At 39.3% G+C, this 12,599-nt stretch overlaps 1 protein-coding gene across 1 annotated transcript in view; it reads left to right on the forward strand.

Annotated features, from left to right (window-relative positions):
• RELN (reelin) overlaps positions 1 to 12,599 on the forward strand; it is a 360,093-nt gene that overhangs the window by 334,191 nt on the left and 13,303 nt on the right. Inside the window, exons 51-59 of the mRNA XM_024738082.1 lie at positions 973 to 1,150; positions 2,072 to 2,247; positions 2,394 to 2,500; positions 3,590 to 3,832; positions 4,443 to 4,618; positions 8,268 to 8,341; positions 9,164 to 9,325; positions 10,062 to 10,219; positions 12,209 to 12,428. Of these exons, the coding sequence (XP_024593850.1) occupies positions 973 to 1,150; positions 2,072 to 2,247; positions 2,394 to 2,500; positions 3,590 to 3,832; positions 4,443 to 4,618; positions 8,268 to 8,341; positions 9,164 to 9,325; positions 10,062 to 10,219; positions 12,209 to 12,428 (1,494 nt within the window). The remainder of the gene's footprint in view (positions 1 to 972; positions 1,151 to 2,071; positions 2,248 to 2,393; positions 2,501 to 3,589; positions 3,833 to 4,442; positions 4,619 to 8,267; positions 8,342 to 9,163; positions 9,326 to 10,061; positions 10,220 to 12,208; positions 12,429 to 12,599) is intronic.

Below are 12,599 nucleotides of genomic sequence, written 5' to 3' on the forward strand. Positions count from 1 at the left end.
CCATTGGTACAAATTAGTTCAAGAATGCCCGTTCCTGACTCCGTCAATAGTGAGGGGCATTATATTACAGTGATTATCTCATATGACTCATCTGTGCTGAAATGGATGCTGGGGAGCCACCACAACCTCATTTCCTCGTTTCCCCCTCCTGTCTTTACTCTGTTTTTTATAATGAGGTATAATTTACACTCAGTAAAATGAACACATTTTAATTGTTCCTCACAGTGAGTTCTTCCCATTGTATAACCCACGTAACCACCACATGAAACAAGATACAGAACATTCACATTGTCCCAGAATGTTCCCTCATGCACTGTGAACTCTTTCCACCAAAATAGGGTGGCATATTTTAATATAAGGTTAATTATGAGGCTTGTATTTTCCCCAGAAGACAGAGAAGAGCAATGATGAAATTGAAATCTCAGGGAAATTTTCCTTTAATATATAACCCTTTCAAAATTGTTTTCTAATTAGCACAGTTACTCTGAGAATATTCATTATCTTTGAGGAATTCAGAAGTTGCTGTTTCCCAGCCACCTGAGGGCCGTGTGTATGCTGACAAGGCTCTGTCAAAGGATTGATTCACCTTCTGTACAATTTCAGGAATACGATTAATGAATCGAAATTGTGTCACAGCCACTGGACTCCAGTTCATAAGCCACCTGATTTATGATAGTTACGGATTTGCATTTTTAATTGTTCCTTTTGCTTGAGATAGAGATTCCACTGTGGTTTTGGTGGGGTTTTTTTTACAAGTTTACTCACGTATTTTAAAATGTAAATTGAACTGGCTTTAAACTTCCATTTCTAGAAAGATAGTGGTACTCTGAAGACATCTTTTATTAACCCATTTCATCTTGTCAGAATGATTTAAATGTTTTTTCTCTTGACTACTGAATATACACGCAGGAAAATGGACCTGAGTAAAGTTAACTTTTGTTCTTCACTCCTTTGCTCTTGTGTTGCCAATAGTCCTGTAAGGTTTAGGTTCTATCAGAAGCACTCAGATACTCAGTGGGCAATTGACAATTTCTACCTGGGCCCTGAATGCTTGGACAACTGCAGAGGCCATGGGGACTGCTTAAAGGAACAGTGCATCTGTGATCCGGGATACTCTGGGCCAAATTGCTACTTGACTCACACTCTGAAGGTAATGTTAAAGCCCCTGAAGGAAGCATGTACTCTCATTGCGGACCACGCATCAAGAACCAACTTAAGAGTGAGACTAGGGGCTTCCCTGGTGGCGCAGTGGCTGAGAGTCCGCCTGCCAATGCAGGGGACACGGGTTCGTGCCCCGGTCCGGGAAGATCCCACATGCCGGAGCGGCTGGGCCCGGGAGCCATGGCCACTGAGCCTGCGCGTCCGGAGCCTGTGCTCCGCAACGGGAGAGGCCACAACAGTGAGAGGCCCGCGTACCGCAAAAATTTAAAAATTAAAAAAAAAAAAAAAAAAGAGTGAGACTAATAATTTATAACCACATTCTTTGGGGCCCCCAGTCAATAAATCCTTTGTATGGAAACTTTAAAAATACGTATTAGGTTTAAGGGTTCTGGATTCCTAAATCAATCTCCAAGGTCGGGGGCATGTACTACCAGGGAGAACAAGATAATCAGGGAATATTGGGGGGAAAGTGCTAAAACTGTTTTATTTTATCTTACTCCTTTAAATTTTCAATTTTTGTTCATGTTTCATAGAAACAAAATAAAGTACAAAAGTATTTTTATATAATATATAAATAAGTAAGTATATTTTGAGAGTACATGCGTAAGTAACGTTTTACCAGTACGAGTATTACTATACTCAACTTTACAATTGTTTTATTTTAAGATTCTAGATTTTAAATTCCAATTATTAAACATTATTTAAGCAGTTTAAATGATCTTCAATATGTGATGGAAAAGAATACTATGGATGTATCCTGTTGGGTTTCTTTTAATATCTTTTGGAAAAGCATTTGAAATCAGCTCTAATTCTTTTCAAGTCCAAGATGTAATTCTGTATTGTCTTAACTATTCCATAATTATTCTTTAAAATTGTTATTTTTAAATACATTCCACTTAATTTTTTCCAGACTTTCCTGAAGGAACGCTTTGACAGTGAAGAAATCAAGCCTGATTTATGGATGTCCTTGGAAGGTGGAAGTACTTGTACTGAGTGTGGGGTTCTTGCAGAGGACACTGCACTCTATTTTGGGGGATCCACAGTGAGACAAGCTATTACCCAAGATTTAGATCTCAGAGGGGCAAAGTAAGTCAATTTTTTGTTATTTTTGTCACAACTTAGTAAGTTGGCCCCCGAACCAGAACGCGTGTGGAAGAAGCTGTTATCCAGGACTTGAGTAGACAATTTGTTCTAATTAACTGTTCTGACGGATAATATGTGCTTGCGTTCAGATTCCTGCAATACTGGGGGCGCATCGGTAGTGAGAATAACATGACCTCCTGCCATCGGCCCATCTGCCGGAAGGAAGGCGTGCTGTTGGACTACTCTACCGATGGAGGCACGTTTTGGGGGTGAAAGCCACGCCCTGGAGCAGATTGCCACATTCCATCCAGTGCCCCTCAGCAAAGTCCCTGCAAAGCTTTGCTGACCTGGCAGTGCAAATAGTGAAAGCCACAAAGAGAAAGCTACAGACCTTAGTTGCATTACACGTTCTATATATGTGTGACTTCTGTGTTATACAAAATCTGCCCAAAAAGGGACAAGAGAGAAATCACATTAAAAAAAATAAACTCCAAACTTTATGAATAAAGAAAATAATCACGATGCTTAGCTGAAGCTTGATTATAAATGATACAATTAAGAAATAAATTTTTGCTTGGTCTTCCAAGTAAAAGATAATTTTAAAAACATTTTAAAGTGTTTTAAAAAGCTTTTATGTGAACAAGCATGTAATAAATGCTATAGAAGAGCTACAAGAAAACGTCATTAGTTGTGAAAAAAGATAGTCAGTTCGTGAGTCTGTCACACTTTTAACAAGATTCTGTTTCATTATTCTGAAGTAGCTGAAACCAGGCCAGTAGTACCATGAGGTCTTTAGAAAATCAGCTTTATCAGATAGGTATCATTCTTAATAACTGGCAGATAAATAGATGACCCTGAAGTATTTTAGGGTATTCAAAAAGTGTTTTCTTAAGTAACGTAAACATTCCACCTACTCTCTTATCAGTTGATGACAGAAGCTTCATATTCGTCCAACAAATCACAAATTGCATAGAATTATAATAGCTATATTTAAAAATACTAGGAGTTCTTGTCCAGAAACATGCAAAACATGGGTGTTTCTCATTATTAGAAATAATGCATATAGGAATCAAGAACAAAATTTTAGAAGCAGAAAGTATATAATTTTTACTTAAGTGTTTCTATTTGTGGCCAAGTATTTCTGAATACCCTTTTTCCCCGTATATCATCAGCCTCATTTTGAAGCAATATGTATAAGTGGAGAACACTTACATTAAAGTCAGTGAAATCAGTTCTCATTATCTGGCTGAAGATTTCTTTGGGAAATTTACGGTAACTGCAGTATACTGGTGGTTTGTGGTGTTTTTTCCAGATATGTTACTTTTTTGGTGTATTTGCGTTATAGGAATTACTTGGACTTTGCTCCATGAGATGGATTATCAGAAATACATTTCTGTCAGACACGACTACATCCTTCTTCCCGAGGATGCCCTCACCAACACAACTCGACTTCGCTGGTGGCAGCCTTTTGTGATCAGCAATGGACTTGTGGTCTCCGGGGTAGAGCGTGCTCAGTGGGCACTAGACAACATTTTGATTGGCGGAGCAGAAATCAATCCCAGTCAACTGGTCGACACTTTTGATGATGGTAAGAAACAAGACATTGAACAATCTTTTCTGTGAGTCTTTTGTCTGCTTATGTCTTTACATGAGTTACTATATGAAAAGCCTTTAGATGAGTTCCTAGCACATATTTACTGATCAACGAATGTTAGCTATTATTTTGCACAATAGTTTATACATCTTCAAGGTTGGCTGCTTGTTGAAATGTCAACTAAGAATTTATGTTGAAATGTCAACTAAGACTTTAATAAATCTCATTAAAGACAAAATGTCTCACTCTAAGTATAATTTGAAATTTCAGTAGCCCAAAATAATTTCTGTTTCTTTAGGAATTTCTGTGCAGAGATACACATTGTATTGGTTTGAAAGTATACCAGGAAAAATTTTGCAGTGGGGAAAGTTACCGGTCTAGCAATTACATTTTAAAAGTTGAGTAATCATTGTTCTAGCATTTAATAATCTTTTCTAGATGTGATTTCTCATCTTGGATTTGTATATTATACCAATTAAATAAAATAAAAGTCAATCTTAAAGAGTAAGCAAAGAGCTAGAGCATAGACATTCAAGTAGTTCAACACTAAACCAATTAATTCAAGAGAATAACATGCCATATTGCTTCCAATTTACCTTAACAGAAGGCACTTCCCATGAAGAAAACTGGAGTTTTTACCCTAATGCAGTGAGGACAGCAGGATTCTGTGGCAATCCATCCTTCCACCTCTACTGGCCAAATAAAAAGAAGGACAAGACTCACAATGCACTCTCCTCCAGAGAACTCATTATACAGCCAGGATACATGATGCAGTTTAAAGTAAGGGGAAGCGGCTCTTCCAGAGTCTGCATTACATTGCGGGGAGGGGGTATAGAGAGAATACTTATTTGAACAACTCCAAGGAAATGATTGATCTCATTCATTAAAAGAGACTTTATCAACAAGAGAAGTTATCTTTCACAAAGACCTTTATCTTGTAGGATTATTTGAACACAGGTTAAAATCTAAGTATATTGGGACATAGCAAGAAATGTAACTGTATTGTATCTCAGATTGTAATCTTGAGTTCACGTTTCCAAACTTGGAAATAAAAAGCTCAAACAGGCACATCTGCCTATTAGGTTCTTTGTCTCTGTCCCTTTCTGTCTGTCTCTCTCCTCCATTTCTCTAACACTTTCTCTTTATGCCTATTTCATACATCAAGCCACTTTGCTTCTTTTTTTTTTTTTTTTTTTTTTTGCGGTACGCGGGCCTCTCACTGTTGTGGCCTCTCCCGTTGCGGAGCACAGGCTCCGGACGCGCAGGCTCAGCGGCCATGGCTCACGGGCCCAGCCACTCCACGGCATGTGGGATCTTCCCGGACCGGGGCACGAACCCGTGTCCCCTGCATCGGCAGGCAGACTCTCAACCCCTGCGCCACCAGGGAAGCCCCACTTTGCTTCTTTATCTATCCTTTTTCATTATGTCTTTCCATTTTTCTTTTGTCTCTGACTTCCAGAAACGAACCTGTACATTAGCCCAATTGGAACTTCCCAAATCCTCAAATATTTGAAAAGGACTCTCAGTTCTTATAATTGCATATTTTATTCATATAGAAGAATGGAAGGGAAGGCATAGGAGGTAATTAATAGACAATTAGAGAGAAAGATAAAGCAATATCAATTAATGTCTTTCTCACTGAAGAGCACACTAAAAAGGGGCATTACAGAAATGCAGTTTATTACTAGATCATTTTAAAGAGACAGATCAGTTCTAATACCCTTATTTAAAAAGATGTGCTATAATCACAATTAATAGTAAGAATCCTTATCAGTATAATAAAAGTGTATTCACAGCTGGGAGAAGGGGAAAATGAAGACTTATTATGTGTAGGGTTTCAGTTTTGCAAGATGAAAAATTCCTAGAGATATGATGAAAAAACAAACAAACAAATTTTCTGGTTTCCTCAGCTCTGTATTAAACTCTCCTTCAGAGACTGTAGGGTGAGGCAAGCCCCCCAAATGCTACCACTCCCTCAGGACTTTCTTTAACTTAGTGATATGAAGGATGCTCAAGGGCATGTCCAGTGTTACACCACCCCTAATTCCGAGCCACGTCCCTTAAGGCTTTCCCTCTACCAGGCTCACATCAGAGCATTTTTTGATTAAGTTGGTTAGAACCTCCTCTTTTGCTGCCTCTATCAACCCAGAACTGAAGAGACTGAAATTTTCTCTAGCCAAGTCAATTTGTTCCTTAAAAAAAAAAAAGCTTGTCCCCAGAAATTTAATGATTAAAGGGTCACTAAATCTGCATTTTTACAGTCACCATAGAATGGTTACGGGTATATGTGTGGCTGAGTTGCTTTGCTGTGTGCCTGAAACAACATTGTTAATCGGCTACACTCCAATATAAAATAAAAAGTTTAAAAAATTAAAAAATAAAGTCACCCTAAACTTTCTAAACACCATATCCATAACAGCTTTCAGCTTTCACCCATTCCTCATTTTTCCTTTTCTTTGTACTATTTGGCACTCTTTTCCTTGTCTTCTCCAGCTCGTGAAATTCTCTTTGCTATTGGCTTCTGGGTTCTCTGCTGCTTCTCCTCTTACCTTCTTGATATCCACATCTGTCTCCTTTTTGGTTCCTCTTCTTCCCTCAACCTGGTAAATATCAGCATTTCTTCGTACTTCTCCCTGGCTTTCTTCTCTCTTCACAGACATTCTCACCTTTGGAAACTTCACTCATCCTCTGGCTTCAAATATCACATCTTTAAGAGCAACTCCCAAATCTGCATATCCAACCTTGACTGGCCCATCAACAGTCAATTCAGTACTTTTAATAGCCTGTGTACATTTCTACACCTTTGTCTTAATGGCACCTCAACTCAACATGTCTAACAGTGAACTTCATATCTTCCTGCCCCATGCCCACTTCTCTTTCTGATTTTCGTATTTCTCTTGATGGTACTGCCTGTCACCTATTCACTGGCTCTAAATTTTAATTTAGTCTTCGACTTTTCACTTTTCACATCCAATCAGTTACTACATCCTTTTAATTCTAATTCCCAGTGTTCCTGGCACCCATCCCATCTCCTCTGTTTGCACTATTACCACCTTTATTCTGGCCCTAATTAAATGAGTAGGCCATTGAGTAGTCCTTTCCTTTCTAATCTCTCTCCACTCCCACCAGTCTTCAACAGCACAGTTAGATTGATTCTTACAAAGCACAGCTTTGACCCCATCATTCCACTGCTCATTAACCCTTAATGACTCCCCACTGCCTACCAAATTAAGATCAAACACCTTTGACTACAACTCATGGTCTGTCAAACTCAACCAATCTTTCCAACCTCCTCCACCAATATTCCACATACTCTACACTTAGACCAAAACACACCACACGCTGCACTCCAGACATGCCACAGTGCTTTCCCACCCAAATGTCTTTCTCCCGTCTCTGCCTCTCAGACTCTTCCCATTCTTCAGGGACAGTTCACATACACTCTACCTGATGAATTCTTTTCTATTTTTTTAATTGAAATATATTTGACATATAGCATTGTGTAAATTTAGGGTATACAACATGTTGATTTGATACATTTATATATTGGAATATGATTGCCACAATAGTGATAATTAGCACCTCTATCACGTCACACAATTATCTTTTCTTTTTGTAGTTGGAATAATTTAGATCTCCCACTTCTGATGAACTATTTTGTAACCTACTTAATAAGATTCAATCTCTCCTTCCTGTGAAGCACCACAGCATTTTAATTGTATGTGTTCTGGTTTCCATTTCCACTATTGGAATATACTTTGTATTCTATCTCTGAAACCAGGGTTGTTTTATGAATAAGCGTATAGTCTAAAGTTATTAGCATTAACCTTCCCTACTATCAGCGCTGAAATAGGACTTATTGATTGAGTAGATGATTAGAACTCAAATTTGAATCACCAAATTTTTCTAACATTTATGCATTATTGATGATTCAAGCATTTAATTGCACATAATATGGAATGCTTTTATTCACATGGAAATGGAAAAAGACTAGGAATAAATATTAAGTAATTAAAAATTGCTATTTTTCATTTCAAATAAAAATTTAATGGTAGCATCAATGAAGATAGGATATCAATGAAAATGTTTTGAACCAATGATACTTTGTTTCCTTCCTTTAATTCTCCAAATACTGCTTTCCTTTTGACCAATTTATCTTCCCCAAATTTATGATTAATATGTTATACTAATTAAGTAAATAGAAATAGTATTTTTTTAAACTTAATTCTCGTCTCCTTGCAAAATGGCATGACTTTAACAAAGGTCCAAAGAATGTATTCTTAGTGTCCTGGCAGGCTGCTCTTTAAAAGCTTCTCTGAATACTTCTTGATTACTTTTCAGAGTCATAATGAACAGAGATGGGATTTCTAATTAATGAGAGGTATTATTTAATCTAGCCTGACACATATCAATTGTTTGCTTGTTTTAGATTGTGGTGGGTTGTGAAGCTACTTCTTGTGGTGACCTTCATTCCGTAATGTTGGAGTACACTAAGGATGCAAGGTTTGTGAAACAATGTTTTACATTTCCTCCAAACAAGAATACACAATTCAAATGTTTGTCTGTTTTTAAGGCAGCTGCTTACAGGGGAGCATTCTTATGTATTAAAAGTGGCAGTTCCTGTGTATACATGTAAAAATTTCATTTGTATAAAATTCACACACGTATCTTATTTTCAAATTTTTCCTGCAAACCAAGAAAAATCAATGTTATATTACACGGCAGCCAACAAACTTTACATTGTAAGTTAAGTGAGACACTAAGTTTGTCCTCAAAGTAGAACCCTCTTTTATTCACGTTGCTTGTTCTCAGCCAACCCTAATAAAAATATGGATCAATGAAAGGTCTGAACATGCTTTAGCTACAGTCACACCTCCTAAAGCATAGTAGCAGTACCGAGCATCAGTCTGACAGAGGAAGGTTGCCTTGTTGGTGCTGGCAGGCCTGCCTCTCACCACCACTTTGAAAAATGAATTATAGTGAGAAAGTTTGGGTAGATAGAGAACTTTGTCAGTCGACTCCAGGTGTAGTTCTTGTAACAATATCAGTGGGAGGAAGTCGCTAGAATGCCACTCTGTTCCTGCCATCATTTTATTCTGTCATCTGTGAGTATATTAATGTGCCTGGAAAGAGTTAGGATCTATCTCATACGAGATAGTTTTCAATTTTTCTTTTTATTATCTGTAATTATAAATATATATAGGAAATAGGAAAGTTACATTAAAATGTCTTAATTTAACCCAGCCCTAAAGCATTCCCTTGACATAAGACATGTCATGTATTTCTCTGAAGAGCTGTCTAATGCAGCCTTTTTGGTTTCTGCAGGTCCGACTCCTGGCAGCTCGTTCAGACCCAATGCCTTCCTTCCTCTTCAAACAGCATTGGCTGCTCCCCCTTCCAGTTCCATGAAGCCACCATCTACAATGCTGTCAACAGCTCCAGCTGGAAGAGAATCACCATTCAGCTGCCTGACCATGTCTCCTCCAGGTAGGTTGCATACTAAGGTCAACTTGGTGGAATCACCTGCCTGTCTCGGCAGAGCACATACAATGAGGCGAGAGCAACTGATAAAATGAGGCTAGACTTTTAGTTGCAGCCCTAGTACCCTTACCCCTCATCTCCCCCTCCTCTCACCAACCCACGCCCCTAAATGGCAATTGCATGTCCCAAGAAGAAATAGGATCTTGTTTGTAAATGATTCATACATGTCAGATTTTCTTTTGATTAAATACCACAGCACACACCAAACTCAATCACAGGCCCAGAGTCACAAATGCCCAGAGACTTGGACTTGGCACCATATCTGCCCCGGTGTTCTGTGCCCCCAAAGGCTGTGCTGCTCCTCCCAGAATCAGTGCCCTCTGGGTTATGCCAGGCTGGTTGGGTTACGCAAAGCTGCAGGGTAAATATAATGGAGCACAGTCTTCCTAGAGCAGCATTTATTTTCCTCAAAGATTTGAAAATGATACACCACTACAGGAAAAATAGGTTTATTACGGAACAGAATAGGAAATTCACGTAAAATTTTCAGGGCTTTTGGGGTACATACTCCTAGAATGTGAGGGGTACACATTCACTCACCTCCACCAATTGGATGCTTCGGGGAGAAGTTTGGGAAGCCCTTTTCTTAGAAATAGCCCCCATTCCCAGAGGCTGGATGCTGGACGTAGCCATGGAAAATAACAGCCTCCTGAATCCCTTCTGCTCTCTGTGGGACTTTCAGTGCAACCCAGTTTCGCTGGATCCAGAAGGGCGAAGAAACGGAGAAGCAGAGCTGGGCAATTGACCACGTGTACATTGGAGAGGCTTGCCCCAAGCTCTGCAGTGGGCACGGGTACTGCACCACCGGCGCCATCTGCATCTGCGATGAAAGTTTCCAAGGTCAGAATCCCATTTTGTCGTTCTTGACACAGGAGACCGTGGAGTTCTCATCTCAACATGTGTGCAAAGGCTGCTAGGAAATGGATAGAAACTCTGGCCTGAGGGATTTGAGATAGATGATACACTCTTTGATCACATAGATATTTACCTCTGGAATGAATTACCAAGGTTAATTTTATGCTATGTTCCTTGAATTTTTAAAAATGCAGATTTTATCCTCCCAGGATATTCTATAGTACCTCACGTTCTCCAACTTCTGTATAACTCCCTGCTCCAACCCCTACCTTTCACACTTGACTTCCACTCTGGACCTCTCTTCTGCCTGGCCTGGCTGCCTGTCCCTAGATACTGGACCAATATTCCTTCTCCCTGGACCGGGAAAGGAGCAGCCACTGTCCTCCCAAGATGGAGCCGACAATTCAAGATGTTCTGTTTCCCAGGTCACTCTGTCACATACGAAAAAACCTTCATGACTCAGAAAAACATACTTTCACTGCTTGAATTTCCAGAGGCTAACTGTGTATTTGGGGCAGAGTATTCAGTCAACTCCTAACAGGAGATTGCTGTGTCAGCCTGTTTGAAGGCCTGCAGCCCTGCTTTCTTTTGATGCAATGTTTCTCATAGGTTTCAGCCTCTATGTTACAAAGTTCACTCTATCCAATTACCATTATACCCTTGGAGCCTAATAGCAATGCACAGTAAATCTTTTCTGAGTGAATCCTTACACTGCCTCATCCTTTACCATTTACACAGTATCCACCAATACATTCAGCAGAGTCATTTAGTATTTATGATATTCCCCATAAATTAGCTATGGTTAATATCATCATTCCCACTTTACAGGTAAAGAATCTGAGGCTCAGGGAGGTTAAGTGACTTGCCTAAGGTCACATAGCAAGTACATGTCAGTAAGAAGACCAGAACTCAAGTTGTCCTTTCCAGTCAGCCTTGCTGTCTCTCAGAGCTGAGAGAGTTATCCAAAGAGGACCAAATTATATAGCTTCCCCAAGGGTACAATGGAAGAACCCATAGATTTGAATTGAGTAGAATCCATTTAGATTTCTTGGTGGATGCTACTTCCTTGCCTCCAAGTGAAATGAGTATGGTAAATGTAGACCGCTGCACATCTCTGAGGTTAGAAATTACTTAGCTGCCAACTTTTTCCCCTGGTCTCATTACCGCTGAGACCACCTGGGTCTGTTTGTATATTAGCTGGAGAGTTTGAACTTTAGGCAAAGGAACAAATCAAGTGTCTCACAAGGAGTCCTAGGTGTCTGGAATGTGCCCTCTTCTCTGATCCAACAGAGCTATGACCTTTTGATTTTGAACTATTGTACACGTTGAGAAAAGTTGTGCTGTTGCAATGAAGGAGAAATGCGAAGACGTACACATTAGCTAAAGTAGCACCTTCCTTAAATGCCCATATTTCAGATCTGTGGTCTCTGAGAGACACTTCCAGTTTTTTATTCATGTATTTATCCCAGCTTCATGATGGAATATTTTATATGTGCTCAATATTGTGCTAGGTGCTGGGATCCAACAATGAACAAAATATAGACTCTGCTGTCAGGAATCATCATATATAAGAGCTAGAAGGAGAACAAGAACATGACTTATTTTCTGCTACAAAATCACACTAGGGGACCAGAAATTAGGTTGTCTCTAATGCCGGGGTGAGATCACCCTCTGGAGATATGTCATTGGTAAACATACAGGCCCAGCCAGATGCTGTAGTTTTTTAACAATGGGCTTATACAAGAAATAAGCACATTAGCCCCTACATATCTTAGTAAACATTGACTCAAAGATAATGGTATTTTTCAGCAACACAAGTCAACTGAAATAAAAGAGAAACATGTACTTCTGGGAGTCTGTATCTGCTTGGTATTTTGTCATTCTTACAATAAATCTGAAATTGAATGCTTGTTCTTAATCTTTGATGATTCTGCTTGTTCCAGCTAATTTTTGCAACTCTTCCTTTCCCTTTAGGAGATGATTGCTCTGTTTTCAGTCATGATCTTCCCAGTTACATTAAAGATAATTTTGAGTCCGCAAGAGTCACTGAGGCAAACTGGGAGACTATTCAAGGTGGAGTGATAGGAAGTGGCTGTGGGCAGCTGGCACCCTATGCCCATGGAGACTCACTCTATTTTAACGGCTGTCAAATAAGGCAAGCTGCCACCAAACCTCTGGATCTCACTCGAGCAAGGTAATACAACTCCCAGGTTGTAGTCCAGACATAGAATCAGTCACAAGCGCCTCATTGTCTGCTGTTAGCCATGATCATGAACTTCATGGCACAGGTGTCACTAAGCAGTGGAAACCTAAATATCATCTGAATTTGGTATGAAAAAGCATTATATGTTTTCACAACTCAGAA

This window comes from Neophocaena asiaeorientalis, unplaced genomic scaffold (genome assembly GCF_003031525.2).
Source record: "Neophocaena asiaeorientalis asiaeorientalis breed wild unplaced genomic scaffold, Neophocaena_asiaeorientalis_V1.1 scaffold170, whole genome shotgun sequence".
Lineage (NCBI taxonomy): Eukaryota > Metazoa > Chordata > Mammalia > Artiodactyla > Phocoenidae > Neophocaena > Neophocaena asiaeorientalis.